This window comes from Vitis riparia, chromosome 16, assembly GCF_004353265.1.
Source record: "Vitis riparia cultivar Riparia Gloire de Montpellier isolate 1030 chromosome 16, EGFV_Vit.rip_1.0, whole genome shotgun sequence".
Lineage (NCBI taxonomy): Eukaryota > Viridiplantae > Streptophyta > Magnoliopsida > Vitales > Vitaceae > Vitis > Vitis riparia.
In genome coordinates this window covers 2,967,008-2,991,096 of record NC_048446.1, presented here as the reverse complement: position 1 = coordinate 2,991,096, position 24,089 = coordinate 2,967,008, and the positions used below count along the sequence as shown (strand labels likewise).

The following is a 24,089-nucleotide window of genomic DNA, read 5'->3' as shown; positions in this document are numbered from 1 at the left end:
AAATAACAATTAAATAGTATAATTTAAATCAATAATTTATATATAAGTTAACTTAAAGTCAACTTAAATCATTAAGTAATAAGTATTAAATTTTATCAAAAACTTTCAATCATTTTGTTAATTTAAAACTTATTATTTATTTTTTTACTTTAAATATTAAGATTGTTTGGTAAAATTAATTTAAAATTTATTTTAAGTTATTAAATATATATATATATTTGTTGTAATTAAAGTTTATTATTAAAATTTTTAACTAATATTTGGTTTCATAAAAAATTAGTAATGAATATGAAGTCATAATTGTTAAATATATTCTTATTAAATATGCATAAATAAGATAAAAAAAATTTAGGATTAAAAATAAATTAATTATTTTGACTTAATACTTAAAAGTTATTTTTAAATTTAAGTTATGAAATTAAGTTATTTTATCAAATATAATTAATATACTTAATAACTTAAATTAAGTTATTAAGTAACCTTAAGTCATTAAATTGATTTATCAAACATCCTCTAAATTTAAAAATAGATATATATCATACAAAGAATATCACGTGAACAAATGAATAAGAAAATTTAGCTAGAATTTTTGTTAACCTAACAAGGAGGCATCCCGACCCAATGTAACCCGATTTGGGTAACCCGACCCAATGTAAGTCGATTCGACCCACCCGATTATTACTTCCTTTTTTTTTTTTTTTTTTTTTTATTTTTTGAAAAAAATAGTAAAAAATCCTCCAAACTCTCCAACAAGCTAGTGTGGAATGCTATCCTCCATCTTCGCCTCTACCCTCAATGGCGCTTGCCATTGAACCCCTCAAAACCTCCTTCATCTGCACCACTCCGCCACTTCCCCTTAAACCCTCCAAAAACCTCAAGAGCTGCCAAATTCCCAAGAAACCCAGAAATCTCATTATCCACTGCTCAGTCCACCCAGACCCATGGTCGCTTAGCACAGGGAACCGCCCAAAACCCATCTCCAAAAACCCAAAAAACCCCCTCTCGGACGACAATGCTCGCCGTATAATCAAGGGCAAAGCCCGGTACCTGAGTGTTCTTAGGCGAAATCAGGGCCCTCAAGCCCAGACCCCCAAGTGGATCAAGAGGACGCCGGAGCAGATGGTGCAGTACCTTCAGGATGACCGCAATGGGCACCTCTATGGAAAGCATGTGGTGGCGGCCATCAGGATTGTGCGGAGCCTTGCGGCGAGGCCTGACGGGTCGTATAATATGAGGGAGGTGATGGGGTCGTTTGTGGCGAAGCTCTCGTTTAGAGAGATGTGTGTGGTTTTGAAGGAGCAGAGGGGCTGGAGGCAGGCAAGGGACTTCTTTGGATGGATGAAACTGCAGGTATTTCTGATTTCCTTTTAGTGAATTTATTTGGTATTGTTTGTGATTTTCTGCCTGAGATATGAATTTTACCGGGCTTGTTTGTGCTTTTATGTTTTAGCTTTCAATTCCATCTGGCGCTCTGTTTTTAGCTCTGAATTTCTTCTGGGTTGTTTACACTTCTCTGTTATAGCTCTGAATTTCATCCGGTTCTATATTTTTAGCTCGACATTTTATATGGGTTGTTTAAAATTCTCAGTTTCTAGCTCTGGATTTCAACTGGGTAACTATTTTTTTGGTATGAAATTTATCTAGGTTGTTTATCATTCTCTGTTAGTCTGCTTTAGTTCTGAATTCCCTTCGGTTCTGTATTTGGCTTTGAATTTCATTTGGATTCTGTATAATTGTCAGTTTTTGGCTCTAAATTCCATCCGTGTCACTGTTTTCAGCTATGAATTTCATCTGGGCTGTTTAGAATTCTCCATTTTATCTCTGAATTTCATAAGTTTTAATATTTTCAGCCCTAAATTTTATCTGTGATTTTTATGATTCTATAGTTTTAGCTCTGAATTTCATTTGGTTCGGTGTTTTTAACTCCCATTTTTACCTCAGTTGTTTATTATTCTTGGTTGTTTAGATTTAAAATTTTCATCTGGTTCCTGTTCTTATTTATGAATTTTTTGTTTTAGTTTGTCGATATGGCTACAGTCTTGGTCAATATTGACATATTTTCTCTGGATTTTTGTTTTGAATGTTACATTTTTAGTTGGAAATCAATTAATGGTGACAACACTGTTAATTAATCTTCAATCAAATGCAATTCTATACTGTTCTTTTGTTAGGTAGACACATGTGACAAAAACCAATTGATAGGTGTGGCTATTGGTTTGGTTGACTTATTTATGTTGCCTATTCTTTCTTCATTATCAGCATTGCTGAATATCGAGCAGAAATTGAATTCTGGGGTTCCTATCAATCCTGGTTCTCCAAGAACAGTGAGGATGGAATCTTAATTGACAATCAATTCTATTTAGTTATGCTTTATTTGATTTTTATGGAATTTAACCAGTATTTTCTTAAAAGGGAATAAATAATTATTACTACCAATACTATTTTACATTTTGTAACTGCTAATGTATTGCATCTGTATCCATTTTGGCTGAGTTAGATGTTAGAAAGACTTATTAATACGTTAGATGTTCAAAAGACTTACCGACATTATTGTTGTGTTCTACTTACCGAAACTGAGTGATTTATAGTTTCTTCTCAAAACATGAGCAACATAAAAGATGTAACACTAGATTTGTGCTTGAACAGCTAAGCTACCAACCCAGTGTTATAGTCTACACAATTCTTTTGCGTGTGTATGGACAAGTTGGAAAGATCAAGCTTGCTGAACAGGCTTTCTTGGAGATGCTTGAAGCAGGGTGTGAACCAGATGAAGTTGCTTGTGGTACCATGTTGTGTACATATGCTAGATGGGGTCGCCATAAGGCTATGCTGTCATTTTATTCTGCTGTCCAGGAAAGGGGAATTATACCATCTATTGCAGTTTTCAATTTTATGCTGTCATCTTTGCAGAAAAAATCACTCCATGGAAAGGTCATAGATTTGTGGAGGGAAATGGTGGACAAAGGGGTGGTGCCCAACAGTTTTACTTATACTGTAGTCATTAGCTCACTTGTCAAAGACGGTCTTGTTGAGGAGTCTTTCAAGACTTTCTATGAGATGAAGAATTTAGGTTTTGTGCCCGAGGAGGTAACTTATAGCCTTCTTATTAGTTTAAGTTCCAAAACCGGTAACCGAGATGAAGCAATAAAGCTTTATGAGGACATGAGATACCGCAGAATTGTTCCAAGTAACTACACATGTGCTTCCCTTCTAACCCTTTATTACAAAAATGGGGATTATTCAAAGGCTGTTTCCCTCTTTTCAGAAATGGAAAAAAATAAAATTGTAGCTGATGAAGTCATTTATGGTTTGCTTATTAGGATATACGGCAAACTTGGTCTTTATGAGGATGCTGAGAAAACTTTCAAAGAGACTGAACAGTTGGGCCTCCTTACCAATGAGAAAACGTATATAGCAATGGCACAAGTTCATCTCAATTCAGGGAACTTTGAGAAAGCTTTAACCATTATGGAGTTGATGAGGTCTAGGAACATTTGGTTCTCCAGATTCTCTTATATAGTTTTGTTGCAGTGTTACGTAATGAAGGAAGATTTGGCATCTGCTGAAGCTACATTTCAGGCTCTCTCCAAGACTGGACTTCCTGATGCTGGTTCTTGTAATGACATGCTTAATTTGTACATCAAACTGGATTTACTTGAGAAGGCCAAGGATTTTATTTTCCAGATAAGGAAAGATCGAGTGGAGTTTGACATGGAGCTTTGCAAGACAGTTATGAAGGTATATTGCAAGAAGGGAATGTTAAGAGATGCCAAGCAGTTGATTCAAGAAATGGGTACAAATGGATTGTTCAAGGATAGTGAATTTATCCAAACCCTTTCTATGGTTATGCATGAAGAATCTGGGAGACCTGATTATGTGGATGATGCTGTTGAGGCCTTGAACCAAAACAATACTTTGGCCCTTGAGCTGATGCTTGGTCTGTATTCGGAAGTTGGCAACGCTTGTAAGGTGGAAGAGATTTTGAAAATGTTGCTCAAAACTGCTGGTGGTTTATCAGTGGCAAGTCACCTAATTAGCAAATTTATTAGAGAAGGCAAGAAACTTACTTACATGTTTCAATTTATGGTAAATAATCACTTATCTATAAGGTCATATTTTAACTACTCTTTTTATATGAATATGTGTTTCATATTTGATTGGTATTTCTTGAGGGTTGACAATGATTTTTTTCTTTTTAAAGGTGATATATCTAAAGCACAAAATCTTAATGATCAATTGGTCAAGCTAGGCCGTGGAGCAGAGGATGCTTCAATTGCTTCTTTGATTACTTCATATGGGAAGCAACACAACCTGAAGAAAGCCATAGAAGTTTTTTCTGCAATAGAAGGCTGTACATCTGGGAAACTCATATATATCTCAATGATTGATGCATATGCCAAATGTGGTAAAGCTGAAGAGGCATACCACCTTTATGAAGAAGTGACTGGGAAAGGGATTGAACTAGGTGTTGTTTCCATCAGCAAAGTTGTGCACGCTTTGGCTAATTATGGTAATGAAAGCATAAAACTTCACTGGATTGAGAAATGATATGTTCCTTGTTTGATATATCTGTGCATGCAGGTGGGAGAGGGGGTGGGGGGTTTGGTTTTTTGGTGATATTCTAGGAGAGAGGGTGGGGGGTTTGGTTTCTTGGTGTATTCTAGGAGTTACTGCTGACATGCAAACCTCTTGAGATAATACCCAAATGATCTGCCCAAATAAATGAGTCCCAGTTCTGTGGCATATGATGAATTTAAAAGTCATAGCTTTTATGTCATGGGTTCTTAAAAGTTTTTCTTTGATATGCCGTCTTATACAAATAATGCATAACTTCTTTATCTCACAATTTCCATGGATCTAGAACTATGTAGTCTCTTTGGGACTGTTAGAAAGCCACGAGTTCTGCTTGCAGAGCTCCACTTAGAAATCCAAGAAAACCAAATAGTTCTTAGGAGGTTTAAGACCTCCTAGCATACTGACTCTTTATTACACATTTGTTGAGACAATGCTGATGTTACTTCTTATCATACATTTGTGGTCTGTCTCACATCTCATAGTGGTTTCAGACTCAATACACCTTTTATGCAGATGCTTAGGAAACATTAAATTTGTGGTGCAATGCTTCTTGGTTTCCTATGTGGGTTTCCTTGCCTCTCTGTTGATCATCCTCTAATCCATCCCAGGCAAACATCAAGAGGCTGAGAATGTAATTCGTAGGAGTTTTCAAGACGGCTTGGAGCTTGATACTGTGGCATACAATACCTTCATCAATGCAATGCTAGGAGCAGGTTGATGTGGACTACTCTCTTATTTATTGAAGAAGTTTGTAGGGAGAAGAGAGCTTGGCTTGATGTATGTGGCACTTTAACATTTCAGGTAGATTGCATTTTGCTAACAGCATCTATGACCGCATGGTTTCCCTCGGAGTTGCTCCATCAATTCAGACATATAACACCATGATCAGGTAAAAGCACGATTTACTTTACACATGTAATAGAAATCTCTCAACGTTCAAAAAAAATGTATAAGCAAATAAATTAAAGGGTTTTTATTTATGCATTATGGTGAGATATTTTTATGGGTTGACAACTGGTGCAGTGTGTATGGACGAGGTCGAAAACTGGATAAGGCTGTAGAGATGTTCAACAAGGCTCGCTGCTCAGGTGTAGGTGTATCCCTGGATGAGAAGACATACACCAATCTGATTAGCTATTATGGGAAGGCTGGTAATAATTTCCTCCCATTTTAATTGAAGTATGATCTATTGACTGATGAGAGGTAAAAAACATACCTGAAAATTTTGAAACTTATAATTACTGTTTTTCACAAAGTTATGAATTTTAAATATTTGTTTCTTCCCTCCATAACCTTGGTAACCAAGTAAAACACAGTTGTAATGTATTTGAGTGTTTTCCATCAGCTTAATAGTTTTATTAAAATCCCGTATTTCTTTAGACATCATATTTTTAAACAATTACAAGAAACTCTACTGCACCTGAAATAGGATTGGTAGCTCTCGCTACACTGAGCTTAGTTACCAGAAGGAAAAAATATATTTTGTTTTCCCTCCATTTGGTTTTTCCCCAAATGGATTTCGCCCATCATGGTGATCAGTATATAATTTGTCCTCTGTGTCAAAGAACTCAGTTGAAGCATCAATATCTTGAGCACATATCAAACAGGTTATAGAATGCATATATAGTGAACAGGCTAACTGAATCTAATTGTATATAATATTGACTGAATCTAATTGCATATATTGTGAGGGCTTACCCGATTTGGGCTTTGGGCCCGAGTTGGAGGGATTTAAATCAGTTAGGGCTCGTTCTTGTTCTGAGGTCGTGGAGATGGGGGAAGCAGAGGATTCGTCGCGAGGAGAGGATGCTGGGGTCGTCTGCTTTCCTGGAGGGGACCGGAGGACTTCTGAGGCTTTTCCGACGAGTGTTAGGGCGCCGATAAGTGACGAAGCGCTGATAGATGAGGTTTCCAGGTACGAACCCTATTCTACGGTCTTTGGGGGGGAAAGGGACCTCTTCTCTTCTACTCCTTCTTCTGGGTGTGACCGAGCCTTAGTGGTGGGAGATGTTCCGGGTTTGGATGTCGCCGCTGAAGGTGCTAGTAACCATGCTCCACTACGGGCGGTGTTATCGGATGGTAATCCGTGGGTAATGGACTCAGAGGGGGAAAAGGTTATTGTGGATAAGCCGGAGGTTGGTGAGGAAATGCAAGATAGGGAGGATCCTAGTAGTATTTGGGATGAAAGTAACCTGTTGAAGTTCAGTAAGGCATTGGGGTTCGCGACAGAAGGCGTGGAAGGGGAAATTCTAAAATTATTGCTTAGACTGAAGACCAGAAGGGATCTAGGCAAGAAAAAGGAATCGTTAGGACTGACCAGGTTTGATCGGGAAGTTAAAAAGTTAGAATGGTCGGTTAACTATGATGGAAAGAGCAGAAAGAAAGGTTCGGACAGAAGAGGAGGGGACAGATCCTTGTGTTTTAAATGAAGATTAAGATCCTATCTTGGAATGTTCGAGGGATAAATGATAGAAATAAGAGGAAGCTAATTAAAGCCTTAATTAGTTCCCAAAAAGTGGATTTAGTTTGTCTGCAGGAGACTAAAATGACTGAGATGTCTGTTGAATATAATGTATTTATAGTGTATAACCTTTTCTTGTTAATATAGGACACATGTATGGTAGTTAGGACTCCTAGCCTTGTATATATATATATATTTCTCAATTGTAAGTAGATCATTACATTAATGAGAATTAAGGTCTTTCTTCTTTCTCTCTTTCTCAACATGGTATCAGAGCCAAGGAAGAAAACCTAATTCTTTCCTGTTTCCCGTGTCATCAACTCCGGGAAACCTTCCGGTGACCGTGTTTCATTCCGGTCACCTTCCCCATCTTCCAATACTTTCCGGTCATTCGGATCGTCGACAGAAACTACTCACCACCGGCGAACTTTTCCGGCGAACTTTTCCGGCGAACTTTTCCGGCGAACTTTTCCGGCGACGTATTTTTCCGACACCGACTATACCAGAAGGAGCGCCTGGAGGAGATCTACAACTTTTGTGAAGGCACCGGCACCAAAATCCCATCCACGCGCCGTCCACGCGCAAATTTCCGGCCGGCGGCTGAATCTCACGCGCCGGCGCGTGAGGGCGCGTGAGGCCTTTTCCGGCGACGCGCCTCCTCCTCCAGCTTCGCCTGACGCCGACCAGCCTCCCTACCTCCCTGGTTCTCCCATCCGAGCCCTGCACATACCTCTTTTGGGGATTTTTGTCTCCGTCGGCCCTCCAAACAGTCTTTCCGGCGAAGCTCCGACTACTTTTTCTCCACTCCAATCCCTGCACGTGCCTTGGGAAGTGTTCTTCTACCTTTCTGGTGGTACCACGCCGCGATCTGAGGCCGTCTCCCTTTTTCGGTGGTGCCACGCCGCAATCTGAAGCCGTATTAGGGCTCTCTTCGATCCAAACATACTTCATTCTCCAGATAAGTAGATATGACTACTAAAAATTCCATTTTTTCCGCTGTTATATCTGGATCTCCTATGATTACTTCGGAGAAATTGGTTGGCAGTGACAATTATCTTTCCTGGTCTGCGTCTGTTGAACTTTGGTTTATGGGTCAAGGATATGAGGATCACTTGATTATACAGGAGGCAGATATCCCTGAGGTTGACCGCGTACAGTGGAGGAAGATAGATGCACAGTTATGTAGTGTATTATGGCAATCGGTTGATCCCAAGATTCTTCTTCATCTTCGGCCTACAAAACTTGTTTTAAATTTTGGACTCAGGCCAAAGGATTATATACGAATGATATCCAGCGTCTTTATAAGGTGGCTTCTGCTATTGTCCATCTCAGCCAACAGGACTTGGATCTATCTACTTATATTGGTCAGATTGCCTCTCTTAAGGAAGAGTTCTTGACGTGATGCCTCTTACTCCTGATGTTGGGGCTCAACAAACACAGCTTGACAAGTTCTTCATGGTTCTTACTCTTATTGGCCTCCGTCCGGATCTTGAGCCTGTCCGCGATCAGATTCTTGGTAGTTCATCAGTTCCGTCCTTGGATGATGTGTTTGCTCGCCTCCTCCGTATCTCCTCCACTCAGACTTTGCCATTTGATAGCACTTCAGATTCTTCTGTGTTAGTTTCTCAAACTAACTCTCGAGGAGGCCGTAGTGGTACCCGAGGTAGAGGTCAACGTCCTCATTGCACCTATTGCAATAAACTTGGCCACACTCGCGATCGTTGCTATCAGTTACATGGACGACCTCCTCGCACTGCCCATGTGGCCCAGTCCTCTGATTCTCCGCTGCCTCAGCCTCCGAGCTCTTCCGCATCTCAGGCTTCTGTTGCCTCTGTTGCCCAGCCTGGTAATGCCTCTGCTTGCCTTACCCACACATCTTCTCTTGGACCCTGGATTCTAGATTCTGGAGCTTCTGATCACTTATCTGGTAATAAGGATCTTTTCTCCTCTATTACTACTACCTCTGCTTTACCTAATGTTACCTTAGCTAATGGTTCTCAAACTGTGGCTAAAGGTATTGGTTTGGCCCTTCCTCTGCCTTCTCTACCTCTCACTTCTGTCCTTTATACTCCTGAATGTCCTTTTAATCTTATTTCCATCAGCAAAATCACTCGTACTCTTAATTGTTCTATTACCTTTTCTGATAAATTTGTGACCTTGCAGGACCGGAGTACGGGGAAGACGATTGGCATAGGACGTGAGTCTCAAGGCCTCTATCACCTCACCTCGGATTCATCTCCTGCAGTTTGCATTTCCACTGATGCTCCTCTCCTCATTCACAATCGTCTGGGCCACCCTAGTCTTTCCAAGTTCCAGAAGATGGTTCCTCGTTTTTCCACTTTATCGTCGCTTCCGTGTGAGTCATGTCAGCTTGGGAAACATACTCGTGTCTCGTTCCCAAAGCGTTTGAATAATCGGGCAAAGTCTCCTTTTGAGCTTGTCCACACTGATGTTTGGGGTCCTTGTCGGACTGCGTCTACTTTAGGATTTCAGTATTTTGTCACTTTCATTGATGATTATTCTCGATGTACTTGGTTATTTTTAATGAAAAATCGAGCTGAGTTATTCTCTATTTTCCAGAAATTTTATGCTGAAATCCAAACCCAGTTCAATATTTCTATTCGTGTGTTACGCAGTGACAATGCCAGGGAATATTTTTCAGCCCCATTTACTTCGTTTATGTCTCATCATGGGATTCTTCATCAATCTTCTTGTGCTCATACTCCTCAACAAAATGGGGTAGCTGAACGCAAGAATCGACATCTTGTTGAGACAGCTCGTACTCTCCTTCTCCATAGTAATGTTCCTTTTCGTTTTTGGGGGGACGCTGTTCTTACCGCTTGTTATTTGATTAATCGTATGCCCTCCTCTGTCTTACATGATCAGATTCCTCACTCCCTTCTCTTCCCTGACCAACCACTTTATTTCCTTCCTCCTCGTGTCTTTGGTTGTACTTGCTTTGTTCATATTCTCACTCCTGGACAGGACAAGCTTTCCGCCAAAGCCATGAAGTGTCTCTTCTTGGGATACTCCAGACTTCAGAAGGGTTATCGTTGTTATTCCCTTGAGACTCATCGATACTTTATCTCCGCTGATGTCACCTTCTTTGAGGACTCACCATTCTTTTCCACCACTTCTGAGTCTCTTCCTGTTTCTGAAGTCTTGCCTATTCCCATTGTCTCCCCACCTGATGCTATGCCTCCTCGACCACTTCAGGTTTATCATCGTCGCCCTCGTGTCGTTGCTCCTCTCCCTTTTGCTGAGGCACCTGCTGACTCACTTCCTATCCCTTCGGCTTCACCTACCCCGCTCTGCCTTCTCTAATGACTTACCCATTGCTGTTCGGAAAGGTACTCGCTCTACTCGTAATCCTCATCCTATTTACAATTTTTTGAGTTATCATCGATTATCTTCACCCTATTCTGCTTTTGTTTCTGCTATATCCTCTGTTTCTCTTCCAAGAGCACCCATGAAGCTCTTTCCCATCCAGGCTGGCGACAGGCAATGGTGGATGAAATGGCTGCTCTGCACTCTAATGGCACTTGGGATCTTGTTGTTTTACCCTCGGGTAAATCTACCGTTGGCTGTCGTTGGGTTTACGCAGTTAAGGTTGGTCCTGATGGTCAGGTTGATCGCCTTAAGGCCCGCTTAGTTGCTAAAGGCTATACTCAGGTTTATGGTTCTGATTATGGTGACACATTATCTCCGGTTGCCAAGATTGCTTCTGTCCGTCTGCTTCTCTCCATGGCTGCCATGTGTTCTTGGCCTCTTTATCAATTGGATATTAAAAATGCCTTTCTTCATGGTGATCTTGCCGAAGAAGTTTATATGGAGCAACCTCCTGGTTTTGTTGCTCAGGGGGAGTCTGGTTTAGTATGCAGGTTACGCCGTTCTCTATATGGCTTGAAACAATCTCCTCGAGCATGGTTTGGCCGTTTTAGTTCTGTTGTTCAAGAGTTTGGCATGCTTCGCAGTACAGCAGACCATTCAGTTTTCTATCATCATAACTCTTTGGGGCAGTGTATTTATCTGGTTGTTTATGTGAACGACATCGTCATTACAGGCAGTGATCAGGATGGTATTCAGAAACTAAAGCAACACCTTTTTACCCACTTTCAGACCAAAGACTTGGGGAAACTCAAGTATTTCTTGGGAATTGAGATAGCTCAATCCAGTTCTGCTGTGGTCCTTTCCCAAAGGAAGTATGCTTTAGACATCCTGGAAGAAACCGGTATGTTAGACTGTAAACCGGTAGACACACCTATGGATCCGAATGTCAAACTTGTACCAGGACAGGGGGAGCCTTTAGGAGACCCCGGGAGATATCGACGGCTCGTAGGTAAATTGAACTATCTCACCATTACTCGTCCAGACATTTCTTTTCCTGTGAGTGTTGTTAGTCAATTCCTACAGTCACCATGTGATAGCCATTGGGATGCTGTAATCCGCATTCTTCGATATATCAAAAGTACACCAGGCCAAGGTGTGTTGTACGAGAACAGAGGTCATACTCAAGTTGTTGGTTACACAGATGCAGATTGGGCTGGCTCACCCACAGATAGACGTTCCACTTCAGGGTACTGTGTTTTTATTGGAGGTAATCTAATATCTTGGAAGAGTAAGAAACAAGATGTAGTGGTCAGATCTAGCGCTGAAGCCGAGTATCGAGCTATGGCTTTGGCAACATGTGAACTCATATGGTTGAGACATCTTCTTCGAGAGTTGAGATTTGGAAAGGATGAACAGATGAAACTCATATGTGATAACCAGGCCGCATTACATATTGCATCCAATCCAGTCTTTCATGAAAGACCAAACATATTGAAGTTGACTGTCATTTCATTAGAGAGAAGATCGCATCAGGATGTGTTGCTACAAGTTTTGTTAATTCAAATGATCAACTAGCTGACATCTTCACTAAATCTCTCAGAGGTCCTAGGATTAAATATATTTGTAACAAGCTTGGTGCATATGACGTATATGCTCCAGTTTGAGGGGAGTGTTGAATATAATGTATTTATAGTGTATAACCTTTCCTTGTTAATATAGGACACATGTATGGTAGTTAGGACTCCTAGCCTTGTATATATATATATATTTCTCAATTGTAAGTAGATCATTACATTAATGAGAATTAAGGTCTTTCTTCTTTCTCTCTCTCTCAACAATGTCTTTAGGGGTAGTGCGAAGCCTAGGTGTGGGGAGATTTCTGGAGTGGGGAGCCCTGAATGCCAGGGGGGCTGCGGGAGGGTGGTAGTTTATTGGGACAATAGAGTGTTGGAGTTAATGGGGATGGAGGTGGGCCTTTTTCCATTTCTTGTCGTTTCAAGAACTGTGAAGACGGGTTCAGATGGATTTTTTCAGGAGTTTATGGTCCTACAATGAAAAGATATAGAGAGTTATTTTGGGAAGAGTTAGGGGCCATCCGAGGGCTGTGGAATGACCCCTGGTGTATTGGTGGAGATTTCAATATGATCAGGTTTCCGAATGAGCGTAGAAGAGGAGGGAGACTGACTCATTCAATGCGAAGATTCTCGGAGGTGATCGAGGACCTGGACTTGAGGGACCTGCCCCTTCAGGGGGGTCCGTTTACATGGAGTGGAGGGTTGAACAACCAAACCATGTCAAGACTTGATCGGTTCCTGGTGTCGGAGGACTGGGAGGGCCATTTTAATGGGGTTGTACAGAGTACTCTTCCCAGGCCAGTGTCAGACCACTTTCCCATTCTCTTGGATGGGGGAGGGGTGAGGAGGGGCCTGTCCCTTTCCGCTTTGAAAACATGTGGCTTAAGGAGGAGGGTTTTAAGGATTTGATGAAGGGGTGGTGGCAAGGTTTAAGATTCAGCGGGTCTTTTAGCTTCATCCTTGCAGAGAAATTGAAGGCCTTAAAGGCAATCTTAAAGTCTTGGAATAAGGAAGTTTTTGGGAAGGTGGCAGTGAATAAGAGATTGGCTTTGGACAAAGTGGATTTCTGGGATTCTCAGGAGAAGATGCGTACATTATCATTGGAGGAGCTGGAAGCCAGAAAGGAAGCTAAGGGGGACTTTGAGAAATGGACTCTTATGGAGGAGATTTCTTGGAGACAAAAATCGAGAGAAGTGTGGTTGAGGGAGGGTGACAGAAATACCGGCTTCTTTCATAAGATGGCCAATTCCCATAGAAGGAGAAGTTGTATGACTAAGATTAAGATTAATGGTAGCTGGTTAACAGATGAGCAGGACATAAAAGGGGGTGTGGTTGGAGCTTTCGAGAACCTGTTAACAGATCCTGGAGATTGGCATCCATCAATGGAAGGTTTGGATTTTAATAGGATTAATGGTGAGGATGCAGCTTGTCTGGAAAGGGTTTTCACAGAGGCAGAGGTCTTCTCTGCTCTCTCAGATCTGAACGGAGACAAGGCCCCGGGTCCAGACGGCTTTTCTCTCAGTTTTTGGCAGTTCAGCTGGGAATTTGTGAAAGATGAGGTCATGGGCTTTATGAAGGAGTTCCACGAGCATGGTAGATTTGTGAGGAGCCTGAATTCAACTTTCCTAGTCCTTATCCCTAAAAAACCAGATGCGGAGGACCTTAAAGATTTCAGACCCATTAGCTTGATAGGTGGATTGTATAAACTGTTAGCAAAAGTGCTAGCAAACAGGATCAAGAAGGTGGTGGGAAAGGTGGTATCTTCAGCTCAAAACGCCTTTGTTGAAGGAAGACAAATTTTGGATGCTGCCCTAATTGCCAATGAGGCAATAGACTCGATGCTAAAGAGAAATGAGAGTGGGGTGTTGTGTAAGATAGATATAGAGAAGGCGAACGATCACTTGAATTGGAATTTTCTACTATTGGTATTGCAAAGAATGGGGTTTGGGGAGAAGTGGACTGGCTGGATCTCTTGGTGTATCTCCACAGCATCATTTTCAGTTTTGATTAATGGCACTCCAGCCGGGTTTTTCAATAGTTCAAGGGGTTTGCGTCAGGGGGATCCTCTCTCTCCCTACCTTTTTATTATCGGGATGGAGGCTTTTAGTAGGCTCATCCTTAGAGCAGTGAGGGGGGGTTTTCTTTCGGGTGTGGTATCCCATTTGCTGTTCGCCGATGATACTTTAGTTTTTTGTGAAGCTTCCCAAGATCAGATGGCTCATCTTAGCTGGTTGTTGTTGTGGTTTGAAGCCATATCAGGATTGAGGATTAATTTGGATAAGAGCGAGATTTTGCCGGTTGGGAGAGTAGAGAACTTGGAGGCTTTGGCTCTTGAGGTTGGCTGTAAAGTGGGAAGGATGCCAAATTCATACTTGGGGATCCCTTTGGGGGCAAATCACAAGTCCGTGGCTGTTTGGGATGGGGTGGAAGAGAGATTTCGGAGAAGGCTTGCCTTGTGGAAAAGGAATTATATCTCCAAAGGCGGTAGAATTACCCTAATTCGGAGTACTTTGTCAAGTATGCCCATATACTTGATGTCTTTACTTCGAATGCCAAGAGTGGTTAGTTTAAGATTGGAAAAAATTCAAAGGGATTTTTTGTGGGGGGAGGAGCTTTGGAGAGGAAGCCTCATCTAGTAAATTGGGATTCCGTATGCTCGGACATAAGGAAGGGTGGCTTGGGAGTTAGATGCTTGTCTATTCTCAATAGAGCCCTGTTATGCAAGTGGAACTGGCGGTTTGCGAATGAAAGGGAGGCTCTTTGGAGGCAAGTCATTAGTAGGAAGTTCGGGGAGGAAGAAGGGGGTTGGTATACTAGAGAAGTTAGGGAGGGGTTTGGAGTAGGCTTGTGGAAGGAAATAAGGAAGGAAGGAGCTCTAGTGCAAAACAAAGTTGTCTTTTCTGTGGGGAATGGTAGAAGGGTGAAATTTTGGAAGGATAATTGGTGTGGGAATTTCTCTCTCAGTAATTTGTTTCCCTCTTTGTATGCCTTTGCTTCATCTAAAGAGGCTTGGCTAGTGGAGTTATGGGATCATTCGGGTGATGAAGGGGTTTGGAATCCTAGCTTTTCTAGGTCCTTTAATGACTGGGAGGTGGAGGGGGTGGAGAGATTACTTTTGACAATCCGGGGTAGGAGGCTTAATCCTCTTTTGGAAGATAGAATGCTGTGGAAAGAGACTAAAGATGGGATTTTCTCAGTTAAGTCCCTTTATAGTTCGCTAGCTTCAAGAAGAGATGTTCAGTTTCCTTATAGTAATATTTGGAGTATTTGTGTGCCTACCAAAGTGAGCTTCTTTGCTTGGGAAGCTTATTGGGGTAAGGTGCTAACCTTGGATCAACTTAAAAAGAGGGGCCGGTCTCTAGCTAACAGATGCTTCCTTTGCGGTATGGAAGAAGAGTCAATTGATCATATTCTTATTCATTGCTCTAAGGCAAGAGGGTTATGGGAGTTATTGTTTGCATTGTTTGGTGTTACTTGGGTCCTCCCTTCTTCGGTTAGAGATACTCTTAGTGGTTGGTGTGGCTTCAAGTTGGGCAAGAAGCGTAGGAAGGTGTGGAACGCAACCCCTTTGTGCATTTTTTGGGCGGTTTGGAAGGAAAGAAACAGGATAGCTTTTGATAATGAAGAGTTATCAATTCATAGGTTGAAGAATTCTTTTGTTTGTAATCTTTGGCTGTGGACTAAATCGGTTGTAAATGAGGGTTCTCTTCCTTTGATTAATTTTTTTGATTGGCTAGGCACTAGTTGAGGGCGGGTATTGTATCTCTTTTTCTTTTTGGGCCTATTGGCGCCTCTTGTATACATCCTGTATGCTTGGGTCAGCCTCAAGGCGCCCTTTTCTAATATATTTTTGTTGTGTGTTTGCCTATCAAAAAAAAAAAAATTGACTGGAAAACAAAAATTGAACTTCCAACTTGCCAATTGTGAAATGAGATTTATTTCTTTTCAGTTTTGTGGGTATCTGAAATGAGGGTTGAGTATAGCATTTCTTCATTGCTTGAGATATCCCCTTAATCTAATTATATTCTTGTAACTGCTATATAGGTAAGAGCCATGAAGCATCCCTTCTTTTTAGAGAAATGCAGGAAGAAGGAATAAAACCTGGCAAGGTATGCTCACATGTATTGTCAAAAACTGAAAGTTGATGTGAAAGATCCGGTATAATATGGCTGGTAATATTTAATCAATATTCGGATGGCACATCAAAGTGAAATGATAATCATTCTTACTGGGTGTATGTTGCCATAGCTATAGGATCATTTTTTAGGATTTCAAGAAATGGCATCGTTTCAGAGTTCATTATCAATTTTGGCATTGATTCCATTAAACTATAGAACTTCTGTGCTAATGGATAGATTTTTCAAATGCCTGTAAAAAGATTACTTGGTTTTCCAACAGCCCGTCTCTTTTAGAATAGTTGTGACTCATAACCTTGAATTGTATGAAATGGTCGATTGCTCAATCTCTATCATCCAACAAAATTTGTGTTCATCAATTATGGAACTATTAGCATGGTGCCAATCCCTTGTCTTTGTTGGTGAAATGCAGGTCAGCTACAATATTATGATCAACGTATATGCTACTGCAGGACTTCATCATGAAGCACAAGAACTTTTCCAAGCCATGCTAAGAGATGGCTGCTCACCCGACTCCCTCACTTACCTTGCCCTTATTCGAGCTTATACACAGAATTTTAAATTCTTGGAAGCTGAGGAAACCATCATGTCTATGCAAAACGAAGGGGTTCTACCTTCCTGTGTTCATTTCAACCAATTACTCTCTGCTTTTGCTAAAGGAGGTTTCACAGAGGAAGCTGAAAGGGTTTATCATACGCTACTATCTGCTGGTTTAAGTCCAGATGTAGCATGCTATCGGACTATGCTAAGGGGTTACTTGGACTATGGATGTGTGGAGAAAGGCATCACTTTCTTTGAACAAATAAGAGAGTCTGTGGAGCCAGACCAGTTTATTATGAGTTCAGCTGTGCATTTTTACAAGCTTGCAGGCAAGGAATTGGAAGCTGAAGGCATTTTGGATTCCATGAAAAGTCTGGGGATCCCATTCCTGAAAAACCTTGAAGTTGGATCCAAGGCAAAAGCATCCTAGAAGCACATCAGAGCCGGTTTTGCAGCTGTCGAATACTTGACTTAGAAAGGACTAAAGATAATACAAATACCATTTTGCTTGTACAGTAACAATGACATGAACGTCTGTTTGGATCATTGTACTACTCATATTCCTCTAATATTTGAAGACCAATGGCACTGAAGGGCATAGCAGTGAAGAAGTTTCCCCTGTTCAATGATTCACAGTGGCTTGGCAATCAAGATGGAGTGTTATCATGTCCAGGATGCAGGGTTCTCATTTTTGCATCATTTCTTGGTGATGGGCACAGGAATCTGCACTTCATCGTTCCGCATGAGAAAACCAGTCCAAATATAACCTACATGTCCAACTGAGCTATGAGCTAGAGGTTGCTGAAGATGAAAGACAATCCCACCGAACCATCCATCTTGATTGATCTGGGTTTCTATTCATTTGTGTCACTGGCAGATTGAAACCAGAGATACACTTGCCATGGTAGAGTGCAGTTGCATGAGCAGCAACTCATACCTTTACTGAATTACTGCCACAGAAGTCATGTCTGGTACGATATTTCAGTAAGTGTAGAGACCAAAATGAATGCATCAAGCTTAAATCAAGCTATCAAATATGAGATTATTCAATGGAAAACCAAAGCTAGCATCTTTCTACTATGATTTTCTTGCAGAGAAAACTATGCAGAAGCCCCTGATTTCATTACCACTGTATTTATCCAAGACCAGCAAACCTCTTCATTTGTAGCTTCAACTTATATAGTAAGGTTCATAGCATGTAATCTAGAATCTACACTCCCAGGATTAATGTATTTTTCTTTGTGCTCATGAATAAAATTTGTGGTTTCTGCAGTCTGTAAGAAAGTTTGTTTCCCAAATTTTCAGCTTCAATTCGCTGCTCATTCCATCCTTTTGTGGACCTACGAGCTTGTCTGGGATTACGTTTAACTCCTTTGTTTAGTAATAAAAGACGTAGAAGCAATAGTAATTACTAGCATGGTGCACTTAAGAGTCCGTTCAACACTGGTTTTAGAAAATGTTTCTAAACTTTGTGACACTTGAATAATAAAAATTTTCAAGAGTTAGAAATGTTAGAAAGGCTTCTTGAAATTACTGTCAAATGGGTTTTAAATTTAATAATCAAGAATTCTACTTTAAAATTACTTTTCATGGTGATAAGAAGCGGAAATAGACATTTCATTCATATTCTTCTTTGTTATCATGTTTGAATAACTTAAAATGATGATGATGAGAACGAAATCAAAAGTGATTCAAATGGAAATAAAATATGCAATTGAAAATAAGTTGTTTTTAAAAATAATTTTTTATTTTGATTTTATAAGAAACACAAATTGTAAATTTAATTTATATAATATAAACTAAATTTAATTTGCATTTTATTAAAATAAAAATATTAATTATAAATAAATTAAAAATAAATGGTTTTTAATAAAATATAAATATTAATAATATAATAAAATCATAAATTACTTTTTTATAAATATTATAAAAATAACAACACCAACATTAATTGATTTATTTTGTTAAAAATAAATAATAATAATTCAAAAATAATAATTTCTAATATTATTTATATGATTTTATAAATATTATAAAAATATGGATATTAACATCTCATAAAAGCATAATTAATTAATTTTGTTAAAAATAGAGAATAATTATTCCAAATTAATAAAATTTTAAATAATACTATTTTATTTTAAATAAATATAATAGTATTTATTATTTAATTTTTTAAAACTATAAATGAGCCAAAATTTTAATTATATGCCTACATTAATTACTTGATTAGGAATATGACATTGTAAATTATTTTATTTAATTTATAATTAATTAATTAGTTTTTAGAATTTCAAATTATTCTTAAAAATTATAATATCTATTAAAGAATTTAAAGCATCAATTATGTTTATTATTTTTTAAAGCCATTATATATATATTTTTAAGTTTTATATTATTTTTTAAAATTATTAAACTTATTAATAAATTCAATTCAAAGTCTCACTTCATTTAAAATTCATTTCCGTTTGATGAAACGACAACGTTGAATTGTCTTCTTTTCCCCAGTTAGCCGGTTTTAGTTTCCTCCGTTTCTACCTTCTTAAACGACGCCGTTTTACACTTCTATGTCAAAACGACAGCGTTCGAATCGGCGTTCTCTGTTTGTCATCCGATTCCTTGTTACTATCATTTTCTGCGATCTCCTAGGGTTTGCAATGGCGTCGAATCTGTTCAAAGCCCTTACGACATCGCTTAATCGGCCTTCAAACTCTCGCAGTCTATGCCTCGTGAGCAGCCAAATTAGCAACCACACTGCCAAATGGATGCAGGTACTCAGTCTCCAGCTGGTTTTATCATTATCTTTTCTGATAGCAATGATCATAAATAATAGTATTTTTTTGAATAAATTTATTGTTTATTTTGATTAATTAGTTTTTTTTTTATGGTCAGTTTCTGTTTTTTTAAGTTTGAAATTTCCCAGTTTTAGGGGTTCTAGGCCGAGAGTTTGAGATTTTGTGATTTTGTAGAATTTGTGCTTTGTTTGGTTTAGGAAAATGGGGTAATCAAAACAGTGAAACAAAAAATTGAATCTAAAAAATGGCCAAGATGCGAAGTTCAATGTGTTTTGGCGAAATTTCCCATTTATTGGGTTTTCAGTCAGAGAGTTGAAATTGGATGATTTTCTAGAATCTACTATCAGTGTGGATGCCGAGAAAATGGAGGACTCGAGAAAATAAAATTTGAATCTGAAAGATGATCCCAGAAGAATCAGCAACCGCGCTGCCTAACGGATGCAATCACTCATTATCCAAATATTTTTCTCTTATCTTTTATAATAATGATAATATCACGAATAAATTTGTTATTTATTTGATTAATGAGCGTTTTTGTTCAGATTCAGGTGGTTTTTATTGTTTATTGTTTATTGTTTATCTTTTTTTTTTTTTTCAGTTTGGAGCTTCCTGGTTTTAGGGTTTCTAGGCTCGGATTTGAGATTGGGCTATTTTCTAGAATTTGTACTATTTTTTAGTTATGAGAAAGTGGGGGAATGGAAAAGAAAAAAAATGAAAACTTGAATCAGAAAACTGGACAGAAACTACATTGAATATTCTTAGAGTTTGAGTTTTGGCTGAATCTTCCCCCTTTTTTTTTAGATATTTTAGTCACAGATTTCAAATTTGGTTGTTTTTCTTGAATTTACCCTCTGGTTGGTTGCTGAGAAAATGGGGAAAAGAAGAGACAAAGGGCTGAAATTTCCCCAGTGCTAATGTTGTTGGGCAGAGGGTTGACATTGGGTGATTTTCTGGAATCTATCCTCTGTTTGCTAGCTGAGGAAATGGAGGTGAAGAAAATGACAATGAAAATTAGAATCTGAAAAATGACCAGAAAATGAAGTTAAATGGTTATATTTAGGATTTCTATACTGAAAAACTGAAGATAGAAGCACAATAGAAAATTACCAGCAGGGATCTTTTATAGTTAATTTGTATTGTCAGTTTGTACTAGAACTTCCCAGTTTATTGGAATTGGGTGATTTTATAGAATTTACCCTCTGGTTGTTTTGTACGCATCGTTTATACTTTTTTATCTAATACAATATCCTTTTACCTATCAAAAAAATAAAAAATAGAATTTACCCTCTGTTTGGTTGCTGAGAAAAAATGGAAGACAAGACAATAAAAATTTGAATCTGAACAATGATTCAGATGTTGTATTTAGGGTCCAAATATTGAGAATTTTAAGACCCAAACGTATTGGGGAAAAATCTACAAAGAATACAAGTGAAAGTTGTTTTGCCTTTTGGCAAGTGCTTTTAATATATCTTGCTTATTTACCTATAGAAAAAAAAAAAAAATACAAGTGAAAGTTATTTTGCAGATTTTTTTTTTCTTTGGTGATTTTTATTTGCATACATTATGTGTTATTTTGCAGATTTTTTTTTCTTTGGTGATTTTTATTTGCATACATTATGTGTAAAGTGAAAGCTTATTGAGTAATCCTCTTGTATTACGTGCTTTATATGGTCCAAATGCATAAGTATGTAATAAAGTTATTTTTCCCTATTTTCTAAAATCAAAGTGTACCTCAACATGTTTGTTTGTGATATTTGGTGTTCAAAATCATTTTAGGAGCTTAGTTTGGTTGCATAAGTCAAGCAGGCATGTGAGGGAAGAATGCCTTTTTTAAAGCACTAGCAAGGCTAAAACATCATATGACTTAGCGTTTTAAAGTGTGAAGCACTTGACAAGTGCTTATCATGAGGATCACCTTATGGCTTATGCAATATTCATACGAAAATAATGCCTAAAATGAATTTTCTTTCTGTAGTAATCCTTTTGGAATTAATTGACTAAAGAAAATGTTTAATACAACTACAATAGTCATTTTACCCCTCCTTTTTGTGCCTTCTTATTAGGCGCTTTTAATATATTTTGCCTTTGCCTATCAGAAAAAAACCTGTTGAAGTGGCATACTGGAAAAAAAAAATTCTTTTTTAAGCCCAATAAGAGCTTCATTTTTGTGTTTGATTAATTTTTAACAAGGTGCTTTTGGCTTTAAAAGAAGTTTAATATGGAAGTAAGGACAATGATGCTTCTCATAGAAGGCTTTTTTAGCTTCTAAGAAGTTATGTTTTGTGTTAATAGAACTTTTTAAAATACCAAATTTGCCATTTGAAATTGTATGGTTTCTAATTAAGCCCAAAAGTAAAGAAGCTATCTCAAACAATGCCAATATTTGAAATTTATGTTGTTCTTTGGGGCTTTAGATGACATTTGAAAAAAATCAAAGGAAGCAGAGCAGGTATGGTGGGGTGGGAGCAGGGAAGCGTCAAGTATAGGAGGTTCGACAGTAGGAAGTATCCTGGACATAATCTATATTATCAGAAAAACAAGATTTAACATCTCGTTGGTGAGTTGTGCATATCTCTTTTTTTTATAGAGGTGGCATTTTGGTATCTGGGGCCAAATAAGGTAGAGCTCCCTGTGAAAGAAGGGACTATTATGCATAAGCATTTAAAAGGACACATCTGTATCCTTAGCCAGTCTACAGGGTCTGGTTTTTGGCCTTTTCATTGCTTGTATGCTAATTTCAATTTCCTTGCTCAAAGATGCCTCATCTGTAAGGAGGGAGGATTGTATCTAGCTTGAATGATTACGTGCTTGGTTATTTGGCTTTCTTATTTGAATTTGAGTTACATTATCTGTATCATCTCCTATTCTTTACGAAGTTTAAAGAGTATAAGCGATGTCACAATCCACAGATTCTTTTCCCCTTTTCATGAGAGGTTATTAACATTTTCCCTAGCTTCAGACTTTTCAATCCAATCTCCTAGGTAGCAATGGGAGAAAATGAATACTAAGGTAGACAAGGGACATTGACCATGGTGTCAGACTAAAGCATTCAACCACCGGGTTTATAAGGCCAAATCATGTCTGTTAATGAATTACTTATTTAAGAGGATAAAGATTTCCTTGGACAGTACCTAGCATTCTCTTTGTAATTGAAGTTTCTTTCGGATGAGTTAGGAGGTAAGGTGGGAAAGGTAACTTTCTGTGCATCATTTTTTTCCGTTGGTTTGATTAAGTTTGATTCTCTAGAATTATCATACCTTAATTCCTGAGGAAAATTATTAATGTGGTAAAGTAGTTTTTCCTCTTTAAGTTCTTTTTAGAGTCTAGGTGCTTTTAGCCCTTCCAAGTATGCATACTCGTTCTAGATTTTTTTAGTTGTTAGTATGTTCCCAACTGGTTTTTATTGAAACTTTCTTGTATTGTGAGTTTCGCTCGATATCCCAACCCGGGTGTAACTATAAGCCAAGAAGTAAGTGCAAAGTTATGGGGACCTTGTCTACCTGATGTTATGAATGTACAAGAAAATAGTGTTCAAGAGCTTAAACCATGTCAATATGCAAATCAACTGGGATTAAAATTACCCTTCATGGCTTTTCTCATTCATATGGATACCACCTGATATGGACATTGCCTGCTTGCATTGATAGGATACAAGTAAGAAGTCTCCAATGGAGCTGATCAATGAAGTCCCACCGATTAAGGTAGAAGCCAGGATTGTTGCCTGTGAAGGAGGTTAGTTTTCATGGAACTATTTCCCTTTTTTCTTTTCGGAAAAAACAGGATACTTTTCAAACTTCTTGCTTGTATTCTCACTTCTATGTTCTTGTGGTATCTGCTCTTTGGTTGCAGACACCAATCCTGCCCTCGGTCACCCGATTGAATTCATATGCTTGGACCTGAAGGAGCCAGCCGTCTGCAAGTACTGTGGCCTACGGTATGTTCAGGACCATCATCACTAAGAGTTTGGTTTTGGGTATGATCCTCCCGCAAATCCAAATTGGGAATGTCCGTTAATGGTTTGAACCCATGCATTTCCAAACACATTCTGTGGTTTACTGGTGATACTTTTATGCGTTTACTATCAGGTGAATAAGATTTGGAACACATTTCTTCATAATTTCCGGGTTTATGGAATGCAGTGATTGTGTATTATCAGGCAAAGCATTATGATACTTTTAGGCTATGTTTGGTTCTCAGAAAATTTGAGGGAAAATGCAAGGGAAAGAAAATACAAAGGAAATATAGAAGGAAAGAAAAAATGAAGGAAAATAAAAAATAGATTAAAAGTTGATAAGTTATTTTTATTTTTTACTTCAAACTCATTTTATTTATTTTAACTCATTAATATAAAGATTAAATAATTTTAAAATACATAAGTTTTTAATTAGTTTTAATTATATTTGATTTTCTTTTATATTTTTCATAGGACAACCAAACATGAAAAAATCATTTTCCTTTGTATTTTTTTTCTTTCCTTAGTATTTTCCGGGAACCAAACATAACTTTAGGCTTTTACCCTTTGAGAAACAACACATTTCGCTTTCCCTTAGGAGATTATTTGGGCTTCAAAACCATCACAAAACCCTTCGTGAACCAGAAATGAACCAAAGTTCGATAATTATATATCGACAAACAAAATGTTTCGTACATGAACTTATCAAAATTAGAAGTAATATTT

General features: G+C 38.4%; 2 protein-coding genes across 4 annotated transcripts; both read left to right on the top strand.

The window, feature by feature from the left end:
- Positions 1–760: 760 nt before the first annotated feature.
- Positions 761–17,900, top strand: LOC117933591 (pentatricopeptide repeat-containing protein At5g27270). Of its 3 annotated transcripts, XM_034855023.1 has the most exons (8): positions 761–1,350; positions 2,647–4,054; positions 4,202–4,510; positions 5,184–5,288; positions 5,377–5,464; positions 5,599–5,726; positions 15,985–16,049; positions 16,489–17,900. In XM_034855023.1, exons 1-8 carry the CDS (start codon positions 796–798, stop codon positions 17,044–17,046), a joined length of 3,216 nt encoding a protein of 1,071 aa, XP_034710914.1. In that variant the 5' UTR covers positions 761–795; the 3' UTR covers positions 17,047–17,900. The 3 variants fall into 3 exon arrangements, with proteins under 3 accessions (XP_034710914.1, XP_034710915.1, XP_034710916.1); XM_034855024.1 differs by lacking the exon at positions 15,985–16,049 and having other exon boundaries at positions 16,489–16,624; XM_034855025.1 differs by lacking the exon at positions 16,489–17,900 and having other exon boundaries at positions 5,599–5,778.
- Positions 17,901–19,218: 1,318 nt separating this feature from the next.
- On the top strand, positions 19,219–23,569 carry LOC117933017 (NADH dehydrogenase [ubiquinone] iron-sulfur protein 6, mitochondrial). Its single transcript, XM_034854362.1, has 3 exons — positions 19,219–19,387; positions 23,059–23,143; positions 23,261–23,569. Exons 1-3 carry the CDS (start codon positions 19,274–19,276, stop codon positions 23,368–23,370), a joined length of 309 nt encoding a protein of 102 aa, XP_034710253.1. The 5' UTR covers positions 19,219–19,273; the 3' UTR covers positions 23,371–23,569.
- The last annotated feature ends 520 nt before the right edge of the window (positions 23,570–24,089 follow it).